General features: G+C 53.1%; 10 protein-coding genes across 10 annotated transcripts; 5 read left to right on the top strand and 5 right to left on the bottom strand.

Moving 5' to 3' along the window:
- Positions 1 to 453: 453 nt before the first annotated feature.
- Positions 454 to 3,222, top strand: J4E86_010429 (uncharacterized protein; the record flags this gene model as incomplete). Its single annotated transcript, XM_051450928.1, has 1 exon — positions 454 to 3,222. One exon carries the CDS (start codon positions 454 to 456, stop codon positions 3,220 to 3,222), a length of 2,769 nt encoding a protein of 922 aa, XP_051297825.1.
- A 151-nt stretch (positions 3,223 to 3,373) lies between these two features.
- Positions 3,374 to 5,734, bottom strand: J4E86_010428 (uncharacterized protein; the record flags this gene model as incomplete). The annotated part of the gene is made up of 3 exons (XM_051450927.1): positions 3,374 to 5,209; positions 5,259 to 5,536; positions 5,584 to 5,734. The coding sequence occupies 3 exons, from the start codon at positions 5,732 to 5,734 to the stop codon at positions 3,374 to 3,376; spliced, it is 2,265 nt and encodes a 754-aa protein (XP_051297824.1).
- Positions 5,735 to 6,449: 715 nt separating this feature from the next.
- Positions 6,450 to 7,527, bottom strand: J4E86_010427 (uncharacterized protein; the record flags this gene model as incomplete). Its single annotated transcript, XM_051450926.1, has 3 exons — positions 6,450 to 6,636; positions 6,687 to 7,119; positions 7,167 to 7,527. 3 exons carry the CDS (start codon positions 7,525 to 7,527, stop codon positions 6,450 to 6,452), a joined length of 981 nt encoding a protein of 326 aa, XP_051297823.1.
- A 594-nt stretch (positions 7,528 to 8,121) lies between these two features.
- On the bottom strand, positions 8,122 to 9,020 carry J4E86_010426 (uncharacterized protein; the record flags this gene model as incomplete). The annotated part of the gene is made up of 2 exons (XM_051450925.1): positions 8,122 to 8,355; positions 8,424 to 9,020. The coding sequence occupies 2 exons, from the start codon at positions 9,018 to 9,020 to the stop codon at positions 8,122 to 8,124; spliced, it is 831 nt and encodes a 276-aa protein (XP_051297822.1).
- Positions 9,021 to 9,380: 360 nt separating this feature from the next.
- Positions 9,381 to 11,949, top strand: J4E86_010425 (uncharacterized protein; the record flags this gene model as incomplete). The annotated part of the gene is made up of 5 exons (XM_051450924.1): positions 9,381 to 9,684; positions 9,738 to 10,486; positions 10,789 to 11,527; positions 11,600 to 11,659; positions 11,885 to 11,949. The coding sequence occupies 5 exons, from the start codon at positions 9,381 to 9,383 to the stop codon at positions 11,947 to 11,949; spliced, it is 1,917 nt and encodes a 638-aa protein (XP_051297821.1).
- Positions 11,950 to 12,095: 146 nt separating this feature from the next.
- Positions 12,096 to 13,019, bottom strand: J4E86_010424 (uncharacterized protein; the record flags this gene model as incomplete). Its single annotated transcript, XM_051450923.1, has 1 exon — positions 12,096 to 13,019. The coding sequence occupies one exon, from the start codon at positions 13,017 to 13,019 to the stop codon at positions 12,096 to 12,098; it is 924 nt and encodes a 307-aa protein (XP_051297820.1).
- Positions 13,020 to 14,180: 1,161 nt separating this feature from the next.
- J4E86_010423 (uncharacterized protein) lies at positions 14,181 to 14,740 on the top strand (the record flags this gene model as incomplete). Its single annotated transcript, XM_051450922.1, has 2 exons — positions 14,181 to 14,286; positions 14,340 to 14,740. 2 exons carry the CDS (start codon positions 14,181 to 14,183, stop codon positions 14,738 to 14,740), a joined length of 507 nt encoding a protein of 168 aa, XP_051297819.1.
- Positions 14,741 to 15,052: 312 nt separating this feature from the next.
- J4E86_010422 (uncharacterized protein) lies at positions 15,053 to 16,474 on the top strand (the record flags this gene model as incomplete). The annotated part of the gene is made up of 1 exon (XM_051450921.1): positions 15,053 to 16,474. The coding sequence occupies one exon, from the start codon at positions 15,053 to 15,055 to the stop codon at positions 16,472 to 16,474; it is 1,422 nt and encodes a 473-aa protein (XP_051297818.1).
- Positions 16,475 to 17,060: 586 nt separating this feature from the next.
- On the top strand, positions 17,061 to 19,104 carry J4E86_010421 (uncharacterized protein; the record flags this gene model as incomplete). The annotated part of the gene is made up of 3 exons (XM_051450920.1): positions 17,061 to 17,475; positions 17,533 to 17,753; positions 17,803 to 19,104. 3 exons carry the CDS (start codon positions 17,061 to 17,063, stop codon positions 19,102 to 19,104), a joined length of 1,938 nt encoding a protein of 645 aa, XP_051297817.1.
- A 2,024-nt stretch (positions 19,105 to 21,128) lies between these two features.
- On the bottom strand, positions 21,129 to 22,845 carry J4E86_010420 (uncharacterized protein; the record flags this gene model as incomplete). The annotated part of the gene is made up of 4 exons (XM_051450919.1): positions 21,129 to 21,759; positions 21,807 to 22,209; positions 22,259 to 22,638; positions 22,688 to 22,845. 4 exons carry the CDS (start codon positions 22,843 to 22,845, stop codon positions 21,129 to 21,131), a joined length of 1,572 nt encoding a protein of 523 aa, XP_051297816.1.
- Between the last annotated feature and the right edge of the window lie 3,948 nt (positions 22,846 to 26,793).

Below are 26,793 nucleotides of genomic sequence, written 5' to 3'. Positions count from 1 at the left end.
CTAGAGGTCGTGCTCGCAAGTCGTCAAGATATCGGAGAAGGATTGTTACGAACGGTAAGGCCCTGCGCTACGGGTCGGGTTAAGATCGAACTGCAGGCCAAGCTGCGATGTCTTGGTGGGGTCCCCGCATTCGCGCTCGGCATCGAATCACATGTCCGGAGGCGAATCTCCACTTCGGGACCACGTCGGGACAAGACCGTGTCAAACACTCATGTCACGCCTAACAGGCTATCGGTCGGTGGTCTCGCAGCCAATTCACCCGAATTTCGCAGCATCTTGTTACGACGCGTACTCTGAACGATGAGTTGAAGTTGTAAATGATTAGTTGAACCCTCTCGCAATAACAGCCACCAACCCTCCACCTTTCCGATAACCTATGCTACACGACATTGTGGTTGCTCAAGCAAGCCAACCTTACGAACGCAAGCCATCTCAATTCCGCAATCGCTCAGTATGGTTCTAGAAGTCACGCGATGCGGAATACACGGCTTCCACGAGGTGCTCGGTATCGACACAGACAAAATCCGCTTCTTTTGGGTTCTTCATTCGGATCGCGAAGACAGTCGCCAGATAGCATATCGCGTTGAAGTCTTCACGACACCAGGACTGTGGGATAAAATAGTATGGAATTCCGGAAAGGTGGAAAGCGGTAGGCAACGCAACATACTCTGTGCACCTGACGGAGGTTTCGGATCGGCAACCTTCCACTACTGGAGAGTCACAGTGTGGGATTCTGACGGCGGTGTCACGGTTGGTAAAGCAAATGAGTTCTTCACTGCATACCCCAGATGTTCTGGTCTACTGCCGCCATACAGCATGAACCAGACCTACATGCCGCACACCAGCCTTATCTTCCGTACATGGTTTGAAGATGAGCCGAATCGATGGAAGGGCGTCTGGATCGGCGACAACGGAGACAAGCCGCTATATGTACGCAAGGCGCTACATCTCGACCGGAAGCCGTCTCGCGCCATTGCGTTCGCATCGGGTCTTGGCCATTTCAACTTCGTGTGTAATGGCAATCCCGCAGCGGCGAACGGCCATGTCCTAGATCCTGGCTGGACAAATTACCATCGCACGGTGCAGTTTGTCGCATACGACTTGTCCAAAATATTAACCCAGGGCGAGAACGTGCTTGGCGCCCATATTGGCAATGGCTTCTACGCGGGTGACCAGGGCGACGACCGATTCTTCTGGCCCTGCTATGAAGACAACACATACGTTCGATATGGCAATGAGCTTTGCTTCTTCATGGAGCTGCATCTGTTCTACCCCGACCGTAGCCACGAGATCGTCACTACAGGCCCAGATTGGAGTGTCCGTAAGAGTGCGACCACACTAGCAAACATATACTCTTCCGAAACCAAAGACTTGCGCGCCTATCCTACCGGATGGGATGCGCCGGGCTTCGTGGAGGACGAGCAGTGGAAGCCTGCGACGCCGGTGACAGGCCCGAGGGGGAAATTGAAGTACCAAAGTCAACCGCCCGTTGTGTTGCATGAGACCTTCGAACCGCGATCGAAAAAGACTGTTGAACCTGGTGTCGTTATGTTTGACTTTGGACAGAACATGACGAACATGGTTAAGATACAAGTCAGCGGTCCGGCAGGCTCGGAAGTCATCATTCGTTTCTCCGAGACGATTGGTGAGGATGGCAAGGTACTCATGCCCGATCCACTCTTCAAGCAGTTCGAGACAGGCGTGTTCTGCAAGTTCACTCTTGCTGGCATGGGAGTCGAAACATGGGAGCCAGACTTCTGCTTCACAAGTGCACGCTATATCCAGGTCGAGGGTGCCTCGCTAGAAGAGGGCCAGGGGCTACCAGTCGTGCACTCATTGGTGAGCAGGCACGTATCGTCTGCCGCACGTCGTCTCGGCTACGTGAAGACGGATAAGGAAGATGTCAATCAGCTCATCAATATGTGTTACTGGTCTTTCGTCAGCAACCTCTTCAGCTACCACACTGACTGTCCTCAACTAGAGAAATTCGGCTGGCTCGAAGTAACACACCTTCTCGCACCAGCCACGCAGTACATCCGTGACATGGAGTCACTCTATTCCAAGATACTCGATGACATAGTCGACGCACAAGAGCCGAACGGTCTTTGCCCTACCATGGCACCCGAGATTAGATACATGTGCGGCCCCCTACACGACACGATCACCTGGGGCGGCGCCGTCGCCTTACTCCCAGAGATACTGCGCTTCTACTACGACTCCACTCACGTCTTCGAGAAACTATTCGACCCCTGCGTCCGCTACATGGAATACATCAAGACCAAAGAGCGCGACGGTGGACTCATCGAACACGGCCTGGGTGACTGGGGCCGCGACATCGCCTTCGGCAACAACCAAGCCAACATCGAAACAGCCATCTACTACCGCTGCCTCCGCAACATCCAACGCATGGCGCACGAACTCCGCAAACCAGATGCCGAGCAGCGATTCCGCGAATGGGCCGACCGCATCTACCGCGTATACAACGAGCGGCTCCTCATCACAAATAAGAAAGAGTATCCCTACGCGTTCTACACATCCCGCGACAACCCCCCAACCCACGACCGCAACATGGTCGCGCAAGCCTTCGCCCTCCAATTCGACCTCGTCCCCAGCGCCCACACCACCGACATCCAAACCGCCTTCCTCGCCGACTGCGCCGCCGCAGGCAACCGCATCCAAGCCGGCGAGATCGGCCTAAAATACCTCTTCAACACGCTCTCCGACCTAAACCGACCAGACATAATCTTGGAAATGGCGCGCCAGGAAGAACATCCAAGTTATTTACGGTTTATACGGCGGGGCGAAACGACGTTGAATGAGTTCTGGCAGGATAATTGTAGGAGCAAGTGTCATGATATGCTGGGCACGATATATGAGTGGTTTTATGAGGGCGTGTTGGGGGTGAAGGCGGAGATGGAGGCATATAGGACGTGGAGGGTTAGGCCGCCGTTGGGGAGTGAGTTTGGGGTTGTGGAGGGGAGGGTGGAGTGTCCGTATGGGGGGATTGAGGTTAGGTATGAGAGGAGGGATGGTGGTGGTGGGGGCGAGGAGGTGAAGATGGAGGTCACTGTGCCGACTAGTACGACGGGGTATTTGCTGTTGCCGAGAGAGGAGAGTAGTGTCGTTGTGAGGAGACTTGGTGAGGGTGGGTATGAAGTAAAGAGGAGCGGGATGAGGATAGCGCTTAAGCCGGGTAAGTATGAGTTGGTTTTGCAGGTATAATACTACATCGTAGATTACATATATAGCTTAGTAATTGTCAAGCATGATGGGGCATCATATGATTTCAATGTGCCAGCAAACTACTATGATGTTGAAAATATAGTGGCACGTACAAGCCAGTACAAGCCAATACATCCCAAACCGCCACCCTCTACCAAAGCTGGCACGTAGGCTCCTTCACCTTGCACTGGAAGCTCTCCCTGAACTCCCTCGAGTTCGCCATGGTACCCAGAATGCGCGCCCACTTAAGCGCATGAGGATCGGTGTACACACGGTTAATGGCCGTATCCTTACGGGTCTTGCCACACCACCAGTTGCTGTAGCTGACGAAGAACATCTGCTCTTGCGAGAAGTGGTCTAAACCAGGAAGGTTCTGGTTGGGCGTCTCGGCCGAGCGGCGCTTCCAAGCCTGGAAAGACGCGGAGAGGCCACCGGCATCGGCAATGTTCTCGCCGAGAGTGAGCTTGCCGTTGACGTGCAGAGGCTTGTCGTCGGGGCCGGGAACGGTGAAGTTGGAGTATTGGTCAACAAAGCATTTGACCTTCTGCTCGAAGGCCTCTACTGTTGAGTTCGACCACCAGTCGGTGAGGTTGCCGTTCTGGTCGTAGTGCCGACCAGTGCTGTCGAAAGCGTGACTGAGTTCGTGACCAGCAACGGAGCCGAAAGCACCGTAGGACATGTACGCGGGCACATTGACGTCGAAGACTGGGAACTGCATGATGCCAGCAGGGAAGACGATCTCGTTGCCGGGAGGGTTGTAGTAGGCGTTAACTGTTGGGACAGACATATCCCACTGATCACGATCCACAGGCTTTCCAAGGGCGGACCACTCTTCTTTGACCTCAAAGCGACGCATGGCAAGTGCATTGGCGAAGAATGCGTCCGATGAAACGTTGACGGTCTCGTAGTACTCCTCAAGCGTAGGCGGGTCCATGATGTTCGGGCTCTTGGTGGGATAGCCTATCTTCTGGACGATGTTGTGCACCTTCTCGACAGCCTTCTTCGCAGTATCCTTGTCCATCCATTCAGCAGCGTTCAACTTCTTGGCGAACTCGGTCTTAATGTCTGTGATGATGGTATCGCCGAACTTCTTCGCCTCGGCGGAGAAGGCCTTCTCTACGAAGAAGCGGCTCAAGATCCAGCCCAATCCGTTATCGACGTGGCTGACACATGATCGCCATCGCTCAGGGGCGGAGTCAGGGTCTTTGCCTGCGAGGACATTAACAAACCGACGGTAAGGCTTGACAGCATCCGCATCGACGTAAGCAGAGAGAGACTGGACGGCCTTCCAAATGAAGTAGGCCTGAAGAACATCCTCGGATGTAGCTGCGAGGATTACTGACAGCTCCTTCAGATAGTTCGGGGTCGTGACAATGACGCGTTTGATGTCGCTGCCCTCTGGAGCCTGGCCTGCGAGAAGCGCCTTCAGCTCGATCTCGGGAGCGATCGCAGCCGCGTCGTCGATCGAGAACGGGTTGTAAGACTTCGTGACATCTTCGCGGTCTTCTTCGCTCGGAGATGCTGCCGCGAGTTTCTTTTCCAGATCAATGATACCCTCAAATACAGCCTTGTCCTGGTCGGGGTACATCGCGCTAAGAACTTCAACAGCGACACCACGGTATTTCTCAACGAGTTTCTCGTCTTCGTAGCGCTCCTTGGAAGGTAGTCCGAAGTTGTACGGGGCACCAACAGACACGACGACAGTGTCGGGGTCGGTGTCGTCGGCACCTGTACCAGTTGAAACAAGACCAGTGATGCCGTACTTGGCCAGAAGAAGGATGGTGTCCTTGATCGAGTTGGAGTCCGAAGCGATGGCAGAGCACGTCTTCTTAATCTCGTCAAGGACCTGCTTCAAAGGCCCAGCGCCAATGCTCTTGATCTTGTCTTCGTTGAGGCACGCGTCGTAAGCCGCTCTCATCTTGTCAAAGTTCTCCTCATCGGCGGATTTAGCAGTTGACATCAGCTGCATGGGTGAGAAGTAAGAATGCTACAGAAAGGTTAGTTAGGGTTGATCTAAATAGTAAGGTTGCACTTACCTCGGAGTCTTTGGGGTAAGGAGCTTCGAGAATGTGGCGAAGCAGCATCTGTGAGTTCTCCGACATGATTGTGCCGGTAAAGGCATCACCCTGGTCAGCTCGCAAGTCATGGCGGTCTCTCCAGCCACCGCAGACGAGCTCTTCGAAGTCATCGCATGGGTCAAGCTCCTTGTACTGAGGTGATAGGTTGTAGAGAACCTCTGAGGCCGCATGCACACAAGCTGGAGTCAGACATAGCTCGCTCTCCTCTGGATAGTCGCCGGTCGGCTCATAGTCGACTGGACATCGGTTAGTCGCGAACAAGTTGAACGTGCGATACACATACCCTGCGGAATTCCATAGAGTATGAGTGTAGCTGTGGCGGCGATGGCAAACAGTCTTCCTACCGCTTGACGTTTGAAGTAGCGTTGCACGTGGCTTGGCTGCACGGGTGCAGACGCGTCCGACGCGACGAGCGGTGTTTTCTCAGCAGCCATATTGAATCGCTGAGCTGACAGTATCGAGCTGGAAATTGATGAGAGTATTGATGATGCCAGCCAGCTGAACACCGTGATGATGGATGATGAAGAAGAAGAGCGGAGGGAGGCGGAGGCGATAGAGTTGGCCAGAAGCGGAGTCCGGGGTGCAGCTGACGCATGTTGGCGCGGGACGCGCTAGCACGTGCGGGACCTTGCAGATTCCATGACTCGTGCATCCCCGACGTCATCCGACACTCTATCACCTGCCACCTTCACTTGTCATCTTGTATATGCATGCAGCGACGTTGTTTACTCGTGCATCAGCATCTTGCTATTCCCACCTCCTAGATTAAGCATATTACACCTCCACCAGAGCATGCATCGTGCACAGCAAGGCAGATGATCGGCGCACCTTCGGCTCTGGCCCGGTCAGCTCAGTTTATCGATTCGGTCCCCAGCCCCCATCACCGACTCTTGTGCAGCGGCATGAGCTGACTTCGATCCAAGCTTGGGATCAATCACCCTCGGTACAGTTGTCCTGGTAACAACGATGATCACACATTCCAATCGCTGCTCAGATATGCGGTATGATACGAAGAGTGGTACGAGTAATTTGCGCAAACCATCCCGACTACTATTCTGATATGGAACAAAGTTTAGTACATCTCAACCACGCGCAACGTCAAATATATACAAGAAGGGCTTCCATCGCAGGCCAACTACGATCGACAATCTACTCTCCAGAAGGTCCAGCAAGTGTGGCGCCTGGCCTGATAGGAGTTCCAAAGTTCGGTGTGCCATCGGCGTTCCAGTTAACCTTCTGCGCCATCGTGTACCTGTTGCCGTCGCAGGCGCCAGTCTGAATAGCAGTAGCATGGTAAACGTTCCATATCTCTGTGCCATCGGGACTGGTGAAGAAACTACATCGTGGTCAGCATGGATATCGCGCGGTATCGACTGGTCAACATACCCGTTGTGACCTGGCCCGTAGTTGCCGTTGGCATTGGTGAAGACAGGCCCATCGCTCTTCTTCCAGCTCGCACTGAGCGCCGGGTCACCAGAGCCATTCCAGGTGAGCAGACCCAAGCTGTAGTTGGGTGTCCAACAGAAGCTTGCCGAGTAGGCGATGTAGGTCTTGCCGCCGTGGTACATAGCAACTGGGCCTTCTTGCACAGGGCTACCATTGGTTTCCCACGACTCAGTAGGTGTAGAGAGAATCTTGGTAGCACCGAGTTTACCAGGCGAGGTCATGGGTGCGATGCAAAGTGATTGAAGGGCGCCGGAGAAGCAAGACCAGGTGAAGTAGTTGCCCCATTTGCTGAAACGAACGATTGAGCCATCGATACCCCATACGTTTGTTAGTTGAGAGAGGTAGGTGTATGTCCCGAATGGGTCCGCACCACCTGCGACTGTTAGATTACTCATCATCTATACGATGAAACATTCTCACCTTTGAGCACATAAGGGCGCTGGAGATCCAGGTTGTCGGTACCACTGCGGCCGGCAGTATAGTAGATGTACCAAGCACCATCGAGGTAGTGCAGCTCTGGTGCCCACATGTTGCAGCACCGGTCTGGGTTGGTGTCAGTCCAAACAACCTTCGTCTCTCCTGTCTTCAGGCCTCCAAGCGTCTTCGCCCTTGTGATTGACAGGTTCGTCCATGTTGTCGTCATCATGTAGTAGTAGCCATTTGTGTAGGCAATGTGAGGGTCTGAGCCATCCGTTTGCTTGAGTGGGTTGCTGAAGCTTGCTGCGCTGACGAGAGAAGAGAGTGCGAGCACACATGTGCTAAGTGACTGGAAGAACTTCATGGCGGTAAAGAGAGAGGATGAAACCTGCAGTCGAACTGGTGGTTTTCAGTGTGTTCGTAGCAGTCTATCTTATAAGAGATCTGACATCGCACTTGGTCTTGAGCCGCAACGAGATTGAAGGCATGCGCCACAAGCTCAGTTCTTCCGTCCACGACCTACATTTTGTGATCATCCGGCTTTCCACGAATGACCACCATGACTGCTCAGAAGCCAAGATATCTCTAGCGGAGATCCGGGGTGCAGCGCAAAAACTAGAAAGGACTAGAGGAGCGGACCGCTGGGCTCAATGTCTGTGGAAGGCTCCGATTGGTGCAAATGAGTATGCGCATCGGGCAGCCCTCCGCCCCACATGTGGTCCTTCCTCATATGGACTACGAGACTCCTATCACGTGTGTACGACTGATGCCATGTGGGGATGGAAGTGCTGTGTAGTTGTCGCGAGAAGTACACGAAAGGGTGTCGGGGATTTGAAGCTGCGTTGTGACGCCTGTGCCAGCCAATGAGCCGTCGGGTGCCGATGTGCCGAGGTTCTTTCCCGTTTTGCACCAAATTCATCATCTCCTGCCTGCCATCTAACCCCGTCCACCCCATACTCTAGCCATTGACACTGGCACTCTTTGGCATACCGACGCCCACTGCGGCTGTCGCGCCAGCATCGACAGGCAAAACCGCACCCGTTATCCATCTCGCATGATCTGAACTCAGAAAGGTTACAGCGCATGCTGCATCCCATCCGTTGCCTTCCGTACCCAGCAGACTTCTTCTCTTTCGCGCTTCTCGGGCTTCTTCGCTCATGCCACCTGCGTACATCATGGGTGTGTACAACATCTATATTGTGTCAATTTGTTGTTGTGCAGCAGGAATGAAGAACGTACGCCCGGGCAGACACAGTTCACCCTGATGCCATCGGCTGCATGATGCGCAGCCATCGCCCTTGTCATATTCACCACCGCGCCTTTGCTGGTCGGATACAACAGATGCGGTGTGCCGCCCTTTAGTCCAGCGACTGAACCCATGTTGACGATGCTAGCTTTCATCTCGCCGTCATTCTTCTGCATAGCCGGTATGCAGTACTTCGCCATCTGCACCATACTGCTCACATTGATCTCAAGTCCCTTCGCCCAAGCTTCCATGTCGACATCAACCGCCGTTCCTGATGCACCGCTGACACCGACGTTGTTCACCAGTATGTCCAGCTTGCCGAACTCTTGCATTGCTTTGGCTACTGCAGCCTCGCAGTCATTGGCCTTGGTGACATCGGCTTGAATCGCGATGGCTCTTCCGCGATGCAGTTTTGAGGCTGCCATTTCCGCAGTCTTCTGAGCCCACTCCATGTTCAGATCCAAACAGAGGACATGGCAGCCCTCATCGGCGAGCATGATCGATATCGCACGCCCGTTTCCAATTCCATCACCATCGCAACCTGCTCCAGTCACGATGGCGACTTTGCCTTTGAGTCCGCGTGTGGGAGGTTCAGAGGACACTGTAGCCATCTTGTTGGACTCAGGTATATGACGTTATTCCGGCTGGTGTTCGCAGATGACAATTTGGCTTATTCAGTTCAGAAGCAAACGCACGTAGTTATCTCCGAGCCAAGGGTTCCAAAGTCGAAGCGACTAGGTTAATGGTGGTGCGCCGACAACAAGCAGCTCCAAAAAGGCAAACATGGTGTTGGTGGCATGCATGTGAGGACCTCGGTACATTGCGGGGTGACGCTAGCGACCGGGCGCAGATATGACGAAAGGGACTTGACGCGTCAATGCTAGGCTCGTACGAAGTTTGGCTACATCTCGGACACATATCGCTTCAAGCCCTCCACTCAAGGCAGCAAATCTGTTCTCATCAAATCGACAATGGACTTCTCTCAGTACGGCGGACCATCCGATGAATGGTTGGCAGTGGAAAAGACACTGCCCGCCCGGACTTTCGACATCTCGCTGGATCCAATCGTTCTGCGTAATGCGGTCAATTCTGAGCGAGAAGCACGCTCTGCAGAGGTGAAGCAATTGTTCGCACCACATGTCCAGACCAAAGATCACGCCATTCCGACCCGCGATGGCTCAACCATTGAAGCTCGAACCTATCGATCCGCGAAGAGGGATGCATCCGAGAAGCTTCCTGTATACCTGTACTTCCACGGTGGAGGCTTCATCTTCGGTAACACGTTTGGCTTGTGATGTATCAAGGTCTGTTGGCTGACGATAAGACAGGATCGCTGAGTAGCGAGGACCCGCTATGTGCGCAAACCGCGATCAAGACTGGGGCTCTGGTGCTGAATGTCAACTACCGCCATACACCAGAACACATCTTCCCAACCGCCTGGAATGACACTCATGACGCATTCGTCTGGCTGCACAAGAACATCGACATGCTCGGAGGCGATCCATCTCAAGTCGTCGTCGGTGGCATCTCAGCAGGCGGCAACCTAGCTGCTTCCCTGACTCTAGAGCAGCACCTTGGAAAGAGCGAAGACATCGCAGGTCTGCCCACAATAGCCGGCCAGATCCTAATCATCCCAATGCTCGCCCACCCAGCCACCTACGACCAAGGGCCAGGCAAGCTACTCAACCCCTCAACCTCATCCTACGTTGAGAACGAAGATGCACCGGTTTTGCCGAAGAAAACCATCGACTTCTTTACCAAGCTGCTGAAGATCGGGGATGTAGATCTCAAAGACACAAAGATGAATGTTGTCAATGCGACGGAAGAGGAGGTCAAGGGTTTTCCTCCTACGGTGTTTGGTATTGCGGGCTTGGACCCCCTACGTGATGAGGCACTGTTGTTTTCAAAGAAGCTGTCAGAGGCTAATGTGCCGACTTCTACTACGCTTTTCAAGGGCGTGCCGCATGGCCATAGGCGGTTTGGGAAAGCGTTGAAGGCGTCTGAGCATTGGGATCAGTGTGTTGATGATGGCATACTTTGGGTGCTTTCGAAGCCGAAGGCTACGGGGAAGTTCGACGTGAGAGTACCGTAGTGCTCACGCGACTACAGGAGGACTGCTATACCTAGTCGGGATGATTTCATGTTGTACGTGCCGTGTGTGCCCGCCATTGGTCTCGTATAGGCGTCCAATGAGCTCGAACCGCTTAGCTAAGAGGCACAAGACACGTCGCACTTACCCTTGCCCAGCCTCGACCTTCTCAGTAATACGAACGCGTGCCACCCGATAATCATTGTTATCTACATACTAGCGACGCTAGTCACACATAAATGCGGCTCCTTCATATCGAGTCCAATAATCCCCGCGATCCTACCCTACAGATCTCGTTCTCGGAGTTTGTAGGAAGCAACGTCCCCCCATACGCGATCCTTTCGCACCGATGGCGCGAGCAAGAAGTTCTGTACGACGACATGGCAGCCACGAACCGCAGTGTTGCACGGAGCAAGAAAGGTTACGCGAAGCTTGAGATGACGTGCCGACTTGCGCTTGAACACGGGCTTAGCTATGTCTGGAGCGATACTTGCTGCATCGACAAGAGTTCCAGTGCCGAACTATCAGAAGCCATCAACTCGATGTACAGTTACTACACCCATTCAAAGTGGTGCATTGCATACTTGGACGATGTGGAGCTCGGTGAAGATCAAATTCTCTCCAGATCAGCTTGGTTTTCAAGAGGGTGGACTCTGCAAGAGCTAATCGCCCCGCTCAAGTTGACTTTCTACGCAAAGAGCTGGAAAAAGATCGGCACAAAAGCTGATTCGTGCCATCAAGTCTCTATAGCCTCCAACATTGCTGTGGAGGTCCTGAGAGACCGCGAAGCCATCAGTGCTATGGGCGTATCGGAGAAGATGTCGTGGGCGGCGAGCAGAGTCACAACGCGACCGGAAGACGAAGCGTACTCCCTAATGGGTATCTTTGGTGTGAATATGGCAACTTTGTACGGAGAGGGTAGAAGCAGCGCTTTCAGGCGACTACAACTCGAGATCCTGCGGACAAGTACTGACCATTCTCTTTTCGCCTGGGAGTCAGAGACAGTCAACGGCGACATGCTAGCGCCAAGTGTGTCGTGCTTCTCTAACGGAGCAAGCTACGAACCATGCGAGTATCCACCCGGTCTGATTGATCGTCTAGACCCGATGCCAAATTACGACATGACAAACGCGGGACTCCGCATACAGCTGCCTTTGAGACGTGAGCCAGAGCGCATAGGGCTATACTCTGCATTTCTGGCATGCAGGCGCAAGTTTGCCCCTGAGTTCCCTGTTGCCATATACATCAGCCGATTCGGCGGGTCTTTAAATTTCCCTCGCTTTTGTAGGGAAGTCCTGTATGGTGAAACTCTGCACCTTGAACAGCGACTGGGGTTCCAGAATGAATTACTGTATGACTTTGGGTCTAAGCCAATATGGATTGCAGGTGAGAACCATCTACCAAGACAGCCCTTTGAGGTTGCATACCCGCTCATGTATCCAGACTGGTAGTAATCGCTAGTGGTCTCTGCGGCTGGGGTCGCGGTGGTGAATAGTGTACGTTTCGTTACTGAAAGCTCCATCACGTCGTCAATATGAAACTGATGTGGAAGCCGTAATTCAGTGCACCTATATAGTTGTCTACGATCTGAGTGCGCTTAGTGATTAGCAACAAACTCTAACACACCCTTCACAAATGCCTCGGGATTCTCTTCCGCAATGTAATGCGCCGCCTCCTCAATCGTCACCATCTCCGCACCTTTATGATACTCCTTCGCCATACCCTCCGCAGCCTGTGCCAGCATAAACTTCTCCCCGTTCATGAGTAGTGACGGTACCTTCACTTTCCCGTGTTCAGCAACCCAATTCCTATTCTCCTCTGCATCCTTCTCAAACGCGCGGTAAACCTCCAAGCCCGCCCGGATAGCACCGGGTTGCGAGTACGCAAGCGCGTAATGCTCAAGATCGGCGGGCGAAATAGCCGCACTGTTATACGAAATCTTATCGAAGAAGTGCTTGAGATACTCCCGCTCTTTGCCCGCGATCAGGAATTCTGGGAGATCCGGCACTTGGTGAAACACAAAGTGGAAGACGTCTGGTGTGCCTTTGACGTTCTCGTAGCACGAAGTACCGGGTAGCGGACATTCACCCCAGATGACACTAGCGACATCATCGGGATAGCGCGATGCATAAGCGAACGCAATCATACCACCGATGTCATGTCCCACAACATGAATCTTCTCCTTGATACCGAAGTGCTCTTGAACCAAGATGTGCAAGTCCTCCGCCATCTGCGTCTTCTGGTAGCCCGTCAAGGGTTTAGAAGATTGTCCTGCGCCACGGTAGTCGGGCGCGATGACGCGATAGCCGGCCTCTGATAGCGGCGTGATCACATGCCGGAACTGGTATGATGTCTGAGGAAAGCCGTGGATGAGGAGTATGACGCCTTTGTTTCTCGCTAAACGTGGTGGTGCGCATTCGATGTAGTTTAGACGAATCTGTTCGTTGGATGTCGTGGTGATTGACGCGATTCGTTGACGCCAGCGCGAGCTGTCGATAGCTGGGGATTGCGGAGAGGCCATGATGAATTGATGGTTGAGAAATACCGGGTTTAGTAGGGGATAAAGAGGAAATTACACGTATCCGTTGAAATGCATGCTCTCATGAGAGGCCGTGAGTTGATTTGTAAGGCATGACGCTCTTGCAGCGTCATACCCAGCCTCAAAGCGTGCGGAGTAGAGTTGTAAATATTATTGATATTCTCCTTCACCCCATTCGACGACTTCTTCCTAGAAAGTCGGTAAGCTCCTTGGCTTATAGATGTCTTCCTTAGGTCGAAGCACCATGGCGATTCAGGCGTTGTCCTTGGAGTGATGGTCTTGGAAGCTGTTCCGTTTCAGGCCTAGCTCCTCCAGTGTTGATATCTCGACAATGATCTCGTTATACAGAATGGCCATTGCAATGATACCTGAATTTTGAAATGCTTTGTCCGATGGATAATTGTCTACGTCGCGCAGTCTATTGGCCGTTTGCTGTTGGTCTGTCAGACTTCTACTGCGCCATTGGGGAGTGGCGCTTGATGCCAGTTTCGCGGCGACGGCGACGGCGACTTGGAGTGTGCAGTAGTTCGTCCGGTAACGCATCTCTTATCTCCTGGAAGGTATATCCACTATCCGGGTTTGATGAGCGGCTCCATCTCTCTTCATGTCTCGAATATCTTGAGTCAGGCCGAACGCTATCCTCTGCGCGATTCAGTCAGGATGCCGAATTACATGAGCATGGAACCCAAGAGGGTAAAGAGTAGATTTAACAGAAAGAAGCATTGACGCCTTGTGGGAGCAAGAATGAAGGATCGGGATTAATGGAACATCTGAAGATGCGCATGCGACACGCTAGAAGGGTTGCCCCACCCTTTGCCGTCTTTGCCTGAGATCCGCCTGAGGACCCTTGTCGACATGACCAATGAAACCGCGCTTGGGTTGATGCCATTCTGCCGGAGACGTGCAGCTGCGGTAACGTCTGTCGCATGTCGTTCCTGTATCAACGCCAACTGTATCAGGCCAGTAACATGGCGAAATTCACCCCCGCAATGCCGCAACTTTCCTCAGGTGCGAAAAGCAACCGGCGCGTATCGTAGTAATCAGGACGGCGACATGGCGATATATAAGGTCGCAGGGGATGGCGATGCATCCAGCAGTAAACCCATCATACCCTCTTACGCCTTAAAATAACCAGAACCGACAATGCCGACACACGGAGAGAGGAACCTCGAGCTCGGGAACCAGGCGTATGCTGCTTCCTTCGACCAGGGCCATCTAGCATTACCACCCAGTCAAAGATACACCATCGGTAAGCATCTGCAACCACATTTCCAGCCGTCGGCCGCTAACATGACGCGTCAGTAACATGTATGGACGCGCGCATCGACCCAACTGCCGCCTTTGGCATCCCTCTCGGGGCCGCCCACGTAATCCGCAACGCCGGCGGCTGTGTACACGACGCGTTCCGATCCATCGTCATATCGCAACAACTGCTTGGAACAAGAGAAGTCATCGTCGTAAAGCACACCGGATGCGGCATGCTCACATTCGACAACCCGACTGCGAAAGCCGTGGTTATGAAGAAGAGGGGAGAGATAGCCGCGAGAGAGGTGGAGACCCTCGACTTCCGGCCATTTCGTGATCTGGAGATTCAAGTCAAGAAGGATATACAATGGCTCAGAATCAAAGCGATCGAGGAGAACATTCGGTTCAGTGGGTGGATCTACGATGTCGAGACGGGGAAGACGACGAGAGTGGTGTGAGCTGATTGGAGGATTTGATTGAGCTTGCGATATACCCATAATAATGTAACAACATCTTGTGAGCCTTGCCTGTCAACGTACACACCAGCCCAGGTGTAACTATCGTGATGTGGAGTTGTCGGTATTACCTGGCGCCTGCCCAGGTGTGTAACAGTCAATACCTTTCCTCTTATGAGCTAGCGGCGTGGCAGCCTAACGCCCTGTCAGCTTCCACGACGCCCTTTATCTCTGCGCTCATGCAACAACAAACCTCAGTTTCATTGCATTCACTCATTCACACGCACTTCAAGCAGCCAAATACACTGATCGACCATGAGCTCCAAAAACGCGTCGCTTGAGGGCTTACCAGATGAGCTGGTGCAGGAGATAATCACACATCTCGACGCCATTCGCTCTTACGACACGCTCTTCAGGTACACCGAACACCAGAAGAACGTGGCGATAGAGGCAAACCGTCAATCCGACAATCATATCCGCAGGCTAGCCTTGCACAGTCTCTGTCTGACATCTCGTTGTCTAAGGCGAATGGCTACCCCAATCCTGTACGCCTCGTTCATAGGGACCGCCGCCGAGCATGGCACCAAACCTCTCCAATTGTTTCGCGAAAGAATCTTAGACTCCTCTGGCTCGGGTGAGGAACTTAACAAGTATCTGAAGTACGTGGAGATTCGACGCATGGACAAGAAGTGCCAGAACGACAGCACACCTCCGCACACCATTGCACGACATTACCTTACCATGCTAGCCGACATTGTCAAACAGGCGGTCAACCTACAACACTTGTCGATTGAGAATATAGAAGACCATGAGCGATCCTTCTGGAGACACTTTGTCCCTGGACGGGAAACAACGCTTTCGCCTACGCCCAATCCAGGAGCCGAACATGTTTTTAGCAAGCTTCAAACATTGTGCGTCAATACGACTCTCCAGCACTACGGACTCGACGCCGAAACCATTTCGTTTGATCAAATTTGTTCCGTGGTATCGACGGCGCCTATGCTCACCGACTTCCGAGCGCGTAGCGTCGTGGCACGATCGCCAGCATCGATGCCTCAGCTTGGCTCATGGAAAACGCTGCAGCGTCTCGAAATCACCGCATGTCGCCTCGAGATAGACGCGATGGCCAGTATTCTATCGGCATGCGAAGGTTTAAGACATGTTGTCTGTACATGGATGCCTATGGAGGATTTTGAAGGGTCGCCATCCGACCTGTACGCCAGCCTTTTACGTCACGCTGATACGCTTGAATCCCTACATCTTGATATTCGTGAAATCATGTTCCGATCAGAGGAGGAGGCCTCGGACTCTGATTTAGACGAAGATTACGTGGAGATGGTACCGCTCAACCCTCTCGGTACTCTTCGACCATTCGAACGTTTGAGCAAGTTGGTTATATCTCAGAACTGCTTGCTCGGTGCTTCTGCTCCGTATGCTGATTTTTCGAGGAACGCGCTCCCAATAGCCGAGCTGCTATCACCGTCCCTCACAAGCTTCACGATGCTGATTGGTGTTGAAAGCCGATATCGGGTAGGATACAAGAGCTTGGATAAATCGACTGTCCTTCGGGATTTCATCGCGGAATGCAGGACGTTTGATCTGAGCTTAGAAGATGTGAGTTTCCAAGCTGAGTTCGAGTTGTCTGCGGCGCCCAAGACTACGAAGGCGTTCCTTGACATTGGTGTGCGTTATGAGCAAGTATTAGAGCGGTACTGGGTCCACGAAGCCTTCAGGTAGAGGTTGTCGAGTGGCTATGCGCTTTGCGTATTGTAAATCGTTGATCATGCGATAGTCGGTGACAACATCGGGTACCAAAGGACGCGACAAGCGCACTAGGGAGCATCAAACGACACTGTCAAACGCAAACACCAGGTCATATAAGCCTATTTCCTCCTGGTAGTCAAGGTCCGGTGACATTGCGCGACGCTGATACGGGACATTCATTGGAAGAGCGCATGTGGATCTGCCTCAATCGCACCGCCGTCGACCTGACGACAGGATCCTGCCTTTACTTACTTTAGTAATGGCCATTGCGGCCATGAACCTTCACGTACTAGCGCCCCTCACCGGGCGATTGTATATCCATATAAGTCAGTATATCTACCGCTTTAGACTTACGTCTATCTACTCTCTACTCTGTTTCGGCATCGACTTCGATACCACCTGCACAACTTCTTCTTATTTGATTACTGCCTGAGCCAATGGTACTATAGCGGCCTGGTTCATCGCAAGGATACAGAGCAATCGGTTTCAACAACATCGTCGAAGCGATACAGCACTCCTGCAGCCCAAACTGCCGCCGTATCGGTCACAGGCCTTCAGCATGGCGACTTCCAGCGACCAAGCCACTCACCTAGACATCGCGGCGCCCTCAGACGGCAAGACAGCTGCTTCTCATGTAGAGACAATTGAGGGAAAGGTTTGCAGTCAAGAGAACACATTGGACTTCGATCCTTCGCCTGCCGTGTCCAAAACGTCTGCGCCCGAGGTCGAGAAGCCAATTAGTACCCAAGACCAAGTCGTTATCAAGGATTCGGCTGATGTCAAGACACCTACCCTTGGTTCTCCCTTCCCCTCGCCTAAACTTGTTGCAGAGGACAGCAAAAGCATTGCCTCTCTTGAGGACGGAGAGATCATAGAGCAAGACCTTGACGGCGCAGTCGGAGCGAGCTCTGTGACTGTGCAAGAGCAACAAGAGCAACAAGAGCAGATTGATGATAAGGAGAAGACTAAGCTTGGTTTGTCTCACTATCATCACCAAAGTCATCTGCTAATGTAAAGAAAAGCATCTCCAGTTCCCAAGAAGGAAGTTCCTATGGCATCGCCCCCTGGACTACGTGTCGACGCCACCAAGACCGACTTTGACATCGGAACCGAGGACAGCGACTTCAAGACCGACACAGACGCGAACACCGAGGCGCCGAAGCCTTCGAGGCCAGCTCATAGTCTACCTCCACACATGCGTCCTGACTTCCAGTCGCCTCCATCCCGCCTCTTCGGCCTTGCAGATCCGAGGGTAGGCAGTCCCACAAGCCTTTGGATGTATGCAAAACTGACCTATACAGCAGATGATGTCGCCAAACGAGGTCAATCGATTCAACGACGCTCCGCGCGCCCCTCGCTCCCACTTCAATTCCCACGGATCCCGAGGAGGCGACCACGGCGATCGCGAACAAGTCGTCCGCATGAACGCACAGCTCATGAAGCTAAAGAATGAACTCGATGCCGAGCGCAATAAGGGCGTGCGTCTCCGCAAGTCTATCGAAGCTGAACAGCAACAGAGAGTCGAAGCAGCCTCATCCGTCATGTTGACGAACCTCCTCCGCGACCAAGCCACAATCCTCACGCTCAAGTCCAAAGTCGAAGCCCGAGAGCGTGACCTCGATGAACGGGAACAGAAGATCACACAATTCGAAGTCTATCTTTCTGAAGGCCAGAAACAGCTCATGAACGCGTTAGAAGAGAACGGCGATAGACCGATGAGTGCCGTGCAGATGGAGCACGCTCGCCGCGAAGCCGATCTCAGCGCGCAGAGGGCCATGGCTGACATGAACGGTAAACTCAACATCAAGATCGAAGCCCTCCGTCTCCGCGAAGCAGCTCAACAGATGCGCGAGCAAAACTGGAAAGCTATCGCCCGCGAGCAACTTGAAGCTGAATTCGCTGACAACTCCATCACTCATGAGAAGGCTGATGAGATTGCGGAGGAGGCGTACAACGATGGGTTTGGTGCGGGTAAAGAGGCGGGTCGTAAGGAAGCACTCAAGAAGTCTCACCAGCGCGGTTTCCTAGAGGGATATGGTGCTTGCCATCGTACGCAGGTCACTTTGAGTAAAGTACGCCAGGGCCTGATTGCGCGGGATGATCCTGAGTTGGACTTCCTGTATGACGCCAATCATCCTCATAACCTTTGGAACATCGGGGAGATGGTTGGACGCCTGCAGCGAGACGACAAGATCGCGCAGCGAAAGGAGGATGTGAAGAAAGAACCTCCAGTCGAGAAGAAGACTCCTGCGCCTGTCCAGGAAGATGATGACGCCGAAGAAACCTCCAGGATGAATCGCAAGGTCGACGGTCGTATGAACGGCGGTCTTTCCAGTGGCCACACCAACGGCCCCAACAGCAATCACACCAACGGCAACATCAACGGACACAACAATGGTACCATGATCCACAAGCGCGAAGAACCAGCCATCAAGATGCCTCCACCCCGCCCGACCTTCGCCGCCGAACTCCGCGGCCCCTCGCTCACGCATAACGGACACATTGTTCTTGCTAACAACGTCGCGTCGCCTGCAGCCAAGGAGACTGGTCGTCCGATTATCAAGTATGAGGATGAGGGCGTGAATCTGATTGATCTTATGTAGCGGGGCGTATGCCTGGTATGAAGAGTCGGGTGAGCATGGGCAAGGATGTGGTTTTATGAGTTGATGGGGCTTGACTATGGAGATGAGCGGAGGCAGGAGATCGATCTAAAAGCTTGCGTCTATATTATTGATATGGGATTGAATGACAGTGTTCGGGTTTCCGACATATGGGATGATAGTAGGGATATATATGATTGATTTAGAATATGTATGCGAGAAGTGATACAAGACAAGATACTTTCCCGTTCTTTAACTTGCAGGCGATCGTGTTGACGACTACAGTATGCTTTTCTCTATCCCTTCCTCTCTAGTAAGACCATGTTGAATCTCTCCCGCCCGTCTATCCGTTATACTTTTACAACCGTCTGTCACACTTTTGAGAACTCCAATCTACCGTCTACACCGCCCTCAATCCTGCATAACACTCCACCCCTCCCCCCTACCCCTTCCACCAAATCCCCTCCCACCCCTAACAACACGCCCATGCCCCCCTTCCCCCAACATCTTCCCCTGCGGCGCATCAACCTTTCCAAACTGCTCCGCCTTCTCCTGTGCCTCCGCCGTCAACTGCGGTCCATTGCTCTTCGCCTCCTTCTCCTCGTCCCCTCCATCAGCACCAACACCCTCCCCATCCTTAGCAGGCCACTTCTTCGCAAAATCCTGCGCCCCACCCCCCACAGCCCTCATCTCTTCATCCACCACCCCATCCTCCCTCGCCGCATACTTTCCCACAATCTGCAGCAACTCTTTTTCTCCCTGGCCCTCCCTCTGCTTCTTCCACGTCTCAAACTCATCCCACCACCACCCATGCGTCACACCGTCTTTACCCAAGTATCCCGCTTTGCCTTCTTCGTCCAGCCGCGCCACCCACGGCTTATCCACGATATAGTGCAGCACAGCGACCTGATCGTCGCGCCAAATATTCTCATGCCAGTACCGCCACGTCTTCAGCGCATTCGTTTTCCAGCTCAAACTGCTCCAGCGCCCGTCGAAGGCTTCGTTGAGGAAATCCTGGTCGGGGAATTTCATAGCGCGGAGTTTGGTGTTGCCCAATTCCTCGAACTTGCTCAATACGAAAGAAGACAGTTCCTTGCTAGGACGGTACAAAAACGTCCCAGAGTTGAAGTTCGATAATGTGTATGGTTCCGGCTTCACCTCCGCTAGCTGATCCGGTGCGGTGAGTTTGGCAATCGCGCAGTTCTCTGGGTTCCATTCCGCGGGGGCCCAGGAATCGTGGTCGAGGTTGCAGACGCAGGTGTGTACGGCCATTGTACGCATGCCATCACCGCCAGTGAGATACGCGTCGTTTTCTTCGTTGAAGATCAAGGGCGAAGGGTTCGAGAAGATCATCATATCAGCGTCTAACCAACAAATCCTCTCAAAACCCCCTCCAGGCATATCCCACAAATCGAACACACGCAGTTTCGTCCATGTATCGATGAAGCGCTCGGCGACCATGCCGTGTTCAGTTCCATCTTCTGGCAGGCGGAGGTGTTCCACGGGGTGCAGGATTATGTTTGAGTAAGCGGCTTCGGCTTTGAAGGCGTTGATGCAGGTTTCTGGTAAGGTTTCCGGGGTGTAGGTTATTATGAGCGGGGTGGAAGGGGAGTGTTTGTGCAGGGTGTAGGCGAGGAGGATTGCGCCGGCTAGGTAGCTGGGGCGGGTGAGGAGGGTTACGTAGGCGTTTTTGCTTTGGGGGGCAGTTTGTTGGTCTGCCATTGTGAGTACCGGAGAGGCTCTGCGACGATGATTGTGTCTTGGTATTGGTGGTTCAGGGGGATACCGGCAGGGATATCGTAAGGTACATGTGGTTGAGAGGTGTTCACAGGTCCCACTATGGCTCTGACGTCACGACTCAACAATCCGAGGCCGGAAGGCACAACGCGTGTTATCGGAATTGAGATGAACAGAATCTTGTGAGGAATGAAGAACGGGGAATATTAGTGTTACAGGTTCAAATTACGGGTATCTCAAGAATCCTACGTCGCGACGGCCACTTTTACATGCAACAATCGTACAATCCCCTAAAACTGCTTCCCATCCTCTTTCGCCAGCGCCTTGCCCCAGGCGCTCTCGAACGGATCGTCTGACTTGATCTCTTGTACATCCTGTAAAGCTGCAACCTCAGGCACCACGCTCGGCGCTGTTAGCTCGACAGGAGCAGGAGCAGATTGACTCAACACAGCAGCAGCCTCTGGGCTTTCGTACTCGAAATTGCTGGAGTAGACGACAGCAGCGAACGCTTCAAGACCACCGACAGCTTCGATAGCAGCGAGGTACTCGTTATTAGCTCCGGTGCCGATGCTGTGCGCTTGTCTACAGAATACGGCTAAGCTGTTCGCAACCTTGGCCTTGATGTCGTGTCCAACAATCTCCTGCACACGAGCGTGGTTGTCAGAGATGGGCGGGATCTTGTAGGAGAGCTGTGAAATCTTGACGTCGACGAGGTGGGAGAAGGCAGCGTCGAGGAGCTGTGTGAGGACATGTGTGAAAGCAGGCGAGTCGATGAGGTCAGAGGTTTCGTCGATAAGGCGACGGAGAGAGTTTGTTGTTGTGGGCGATGTGGACTCGGAGGACGAGGTCATGCCGGATTCGCGGAGGACGTAGTCTTCCTGGTCTTGCGGTGGGAGGAGGAAGGTGAGCCACTTGCATGTTCTGTGAGGGGTTAGCGGGTGTCATTTGAGATGAGATGGGGGTCCTACCTTCGCTCTTCCTCTGTTGCACCTTCGACCCTCTTGCGCACTTCCAGGGTAAGTTCTGACAGTCTCTCCAAGGTCATCTCTTCTCTTGGGTTCACGAGCCCGAAGACGTCCTTGACTACGGTCCGTACTTTCTCGATAAGCTCTATGCATCCCTTATGCAGCAGCCACCAGCTCAAGCTAAGATATCGGCGATTGGTCTCGAAGTCGTTGCCATATGCTTGCTCGAAGTTGTCGTCGTCGTTGTTCTCCAAGTTGATCCTCGCGCCTTCGGTGGTCGACTGCGGCGCGGCTAACGACACGACGGAGGCGAGGTAGTTTCGGCGGCCGAGGAGATTTAGTTGAATGCGAGTGAGAAGCGTGAGGAGAGAGAGGGTGTAGATAAGGGTGAAGGCGCGTGTTATTGCTGGTCGCGTCAGTATGTCAAGTCTCAACGCCGACATGACGGTACTCACAGCTGATCTTCATCTCGCTCCATAGCTGCGCCTTGCTCTTCTTGCTCTTCCTGTCTTCCCTGACCTCTGGGATGGCATCGGTAGGGCCCGTGCTGCTTTCTCCCTCCGTAGCGATCTGGCTGGCATGGATGAAGCTATCCGTCTGGAGACTCGAGCTCCGAGCGTCATCCTCAGTCGTGTCTGCTACACTCGGGGGCGCTGAACTGGCAATCTCACTGGGTCCGACACTCCGCGATAGGCGCTCTGCCTTTTGTCTCTGCAGCTCCTCCAGCACCTGTTCGACGGGAATGGCATCCAGTATGTTCTCGGTCGCGGTGGGCAGGATGGCGAGGACGGTGAAGGTGCAGTCTTCCTGGTTCTGCTCGAAGCGGCGGCGTAGACTGCATTGTCGTTAGAGCATGTCATGTGATGGATACGGTGTAGGCGGACTTCTCTTTGGCGATGCGATCATCGCTCATGCGCTGCCTCGCCTCCCCGAGCTTGCCCAGGACATACTGCCCCGCCAGATAACCCGCGCCGAGCACTCCGGCGCCGATGGCAAAGTTTGTGCGGTTGCGTCTGAGCCAGCGACGCGTGCCTTGTATCATGGTGATGGTTGAGAGGGCTATGCAGCCCGCGTACTCGGGGGTGGAGCAGGCGTCGCGTGTGGGGAATCTCGGAACACGACCAGAGATAACGCTGCGTTCCGGGAGGTCACGGGTGCGTCGATGCGGCTATGCGTAGCGTGAGGGTCGTCGTAGTCCAATTAATCGTGTAGCGGTAACGTGTATGCCAGATGTGCAGTCGTGAAAGAGCAATGTTGGCGTTCAGCTTCCAGCGCATGCGAGGTTGGTGTCCGGTTGCACCAAGCCTTCGTGATTGGGCCGAGGTCCATTGCCCTTTCGGGATAGGAAGCCCTGGCCGCTTTCCCCCCAGAATGTTGTCATCACCAAACCACTTTCAGTAATCCGAGTCCCACACATGCTGCATCACCCAAGCTGTACTTGATCACGAGATTATCCTAATCAACAAATGTCTTTAGCCACTCAGGTCAGGTTTTCAAGGAACAGTTGCATTTCGAACTGGATAAATACAGTAGCAATGCATTTCCCCTCTGCCATGGCTCATTGTAGCCTGTGTTCGGTCCATCACGATCACAAGCTCCAGCGTCCGCAGCGAATGTATTGAGTTGAAAAATCGAAAAAGAATCAACTTAATACATCAAATCGTAAGGCGTGTCGTATAATCGTTATCGTTAAAACGTATGATGCGTTGATCAAGCGAGCGTTGTCGCTGTTGGTGTCGTTACTGTTGTCTCGGGAGTATCAGGAGAAGAAGTCGTGCTCGTGATTGGAGATGATGCCTCGGAGCTGGGTGGCGTGGCTGATGCTGGTGTTCTGCCAAGACTGTCAGAAATTGTGCGCAGTATGAAGTGTTGTTTTGTTCGCTTGGCCGTGAGAAAGAAGAAGCCGGTCTGGACGTTTGCTAGGTATATCCAGCGACATGACAAAGGAGACCGTGGGCGGACGTGGGGTAACGTCCTACCAAAATGAAGACAAGGCGCATTCCACAGCGAGCATGCAAACCGTATACTAGTAGTACTAAGCCTACTAGTCACGACGCCAACACGACGCTGGACCAAAGCCTAAAGGAGATGCCGGTCGGCCATATATCATTTGAGAGAAGGAAAGATGGTGAACGGAAAGGGAATGGACGGAGATCGACTGATGCAAGCATCTTCGTTGTCGCGTTAGCTGCTTACTTTTAGTGCATGAACGTACCCGTGTGAAACGAGAATACAAAATCCTCTGCATGACAGCATTCCCCCCTCTCCCCCTCAGTTTCTGGTAATTAAGGCGGGAGTAGTAAACCTTGGTCAGGCTAATACAATCTCCGCTAGCCGCTCCTGTCCTTTTAGAGGAACGATGGAGCTGGATATGCTGGTCGTCGAGATTCTGCCCGTGGGTTGAGAGCCAGGGAGTCGATCCTGCAGTAGACATGACAAACAAAGGAAGCTTCTTGCATGACAAGAAGCATGCGCAAGATGAAAAGCTGTGTAGAGCACAGGCTCTATACGAAATCCGGCTCCACGGCTCGGTTAAGTACAACCATAGAGTATTTGGATCTCTTGGTGGCCACAAGTTCCCAGGTTATTGGATGAGGTATCGAGAGCCTTTGAGGCGTGGTGATAAGTCGGGTCGATCCTCATCATGGCTTGATGAATGGCAGGAAACTCTAGATACTCGTAGAAGGTCACCTGGGGTTAGCCTCACCAGATAAGTAGTCCATGGATTGGTTCCACGACGGATCAAACATATTCGGTGGATACTGTACCTCTCTTGGAGAGAGGCCTGAAAAGGTTGAGAACGAAGATGGGGCCCCATTCTGATCCAGTGGATTGTTGTAGCCACAATGATTGGCCTGGAATGTCTGTGGCTCAACGAATGAGGTTTGGTTGCTCCATTGATCGTCCTGGCTGGTTTGTGGAGCCTCTGTGTACGGTCCAGTCATGTGGGAAGTTACGTACCCCGACATCCCTGATTGACTGTCCTCCTGCATCCCGTGTACCTCCTGAGTCCATTGCGGGCTGCCGGGTACTGTGTTCGACTGTGTCGTTGGTGTTGTTCGAAGAGGCGTGCGTTGCTGCTGCGAAAGCTCTTGGGTCTGCTGGTGAGTGCGAGCAGGTTCTTCAGCGTTGAAGGCGGTCATCGACTCTGGGAGTGTTGCGTCAAGTCTTGCAACAATGTCTTAGTATCCTGCCCGCGAACGCTGACTCCTATCACAATCTCTTACCTCTGCGAAACGGCCTTTTCCTCCTGCAAGGGTTTTGCCATCGATACTAGCTTTCCGATGACATGGGTACACTACATCTTGTTAAATCTGCCCTATTATCGCATCAAATCGTCTCATACCTTGCCCTTTTGTCGCTTGCACTTATCACAAGCACCGACCTTTCTCGTAGTCTTGTAAGCAGATCGTTCGGCAGGCGTCATCTTGCGCTTCTTTTTCGGCTGCGTTGCAAATCCATCCACAATACTGAATACGTGTTGTTGGCCAACCCCGATCTGTGGTATATGGTCATCTAAGTGTACAGGAGAGCGATACGAGCTGCTCCGTGACAGCGAAGGTGAGACGCTTCTTCGATGCGTAAGCGCCGCCAGTTCTTCGACACCTGGCCTAGAAGCATCAAGTGCTGATAGTGCCTGGGTCTCATATGATGTTCCTGTTATCGACTCTGTTGATTCATGTTGCATCGACTCCAGTTCGAGCCTCAGGAAATCTATGGCGGCCATATGTTTGCGCTGCCGCAAAGTCTTGCACTGTGGGTACTGTTCTTTCAGGAGCTCGTGTAGGGCATCTGAGTCAACTGGCTGAGTAAATTTCATGCCTGCCCATGGCGGACTCGCGTCGCTCGTAGGCTGTGATCGCTTGATGGGTCTCATTCTTGTTCTCAGCTACGTTCAGTATTAGCGGCATGCAGGCATAATAATCTTTGTGTGACCATACTTGAAAGGGATGATCATGATTTGAAAGTCGGGGTTATGATTATGGTGGGTTTGAAGAGGAAACCGGGTGTGTAAGTAGCAGGCCGGTGTGGCCAGGGTGTGTAGCGTCCAGATCCCCAGGCCACGACAAGGTATATAGAGGAGATGCGGATAGTCGCACGGTGTCTGAACACAGTCAATTGGTTATTGGCCGGCCATGACGGCGTCCTGAATAGGCCAAAAGAGCCTACTTGCCGATACCCGTCCGGGTGTATATATCGCACTGCCTATGACAGGCTTGCTCATAATTCGTGCGGGAGTCGGCATCGCAAGACACCCTCACCGTGTAACTCTCGTGGCGCCGAGTAGCGGGCGCAGTAAGATGGAGGACTCTCGCTTCCAGAATGAGGCGCGGTTTATTGGTCACAAGAGCTTCAGCCTGCTGTCATCTTGGGCACTCCAACTTCGATGTTGGGCAGCGATGCAGACTCTGTGATCAATAGAGACGATGCCCGCTTCTCAATGGTAGTTGCAGTGCTCGTATACATATAGCGTGATTGATGCGTCGTGATGCGTGTGAATCCCGCGGGAACGCCTTGAAAGTCGGGGACGCGTCATAGCCCTCTAGTCAGCCTTCAAGAGCAATATGGTAATGTAACGTGAGAGCACCGAGAGGATGCGATTGTCGATATCAAGAGTGAGGCATGTAGCTAGTGGCTGGTAGCTGGTGACATGGAGCATGGAACGATCGGAGGGGCTGACTGGAAGGCATGGAAGGAACGACAGGGGAAGACGACACTAGTGCAAGATCGGCTAGCCTCAAATCGAGCAGCAACACACCAGATGACCCCGGGAAGCCTCTTGCCGTTTTCCACCACGCAACGAGCAACCATCTTTATGATTATTGCTGCGCAGTGCATATCAGCGGTTTGATTCGAGTCATTGTCTGAGTCTTCCCACAGTAACAACATCCGCGCGTTGCTCACAGCGACAGTAGCCACAATGTGCTCCGGACGCTAATCATGGGTCACCCGCGGTCTGAGTGATAGCCAAATGGGTGCAGCAGATTCG

Source organism: Alternaria arbusti (assembly GCF_024043155.1).
Source record: "Alternaria arbusti strain BMP 1465 chromosome Unknown scaffold_22, whole genome shotgun sequence".
In the NCBI taxonomy this organism is placed as follows: Eukaryota; Fungi; Ascomycota; class Dothideomycetes; order Pleosporales; family Pleosporaceae; genus Alternaria; species Alternaria arbusti.
Note: the sequence above shows the minus strand (reverse complement) of the source record. Positions and strands in the feature narration are given on the sequence as shown.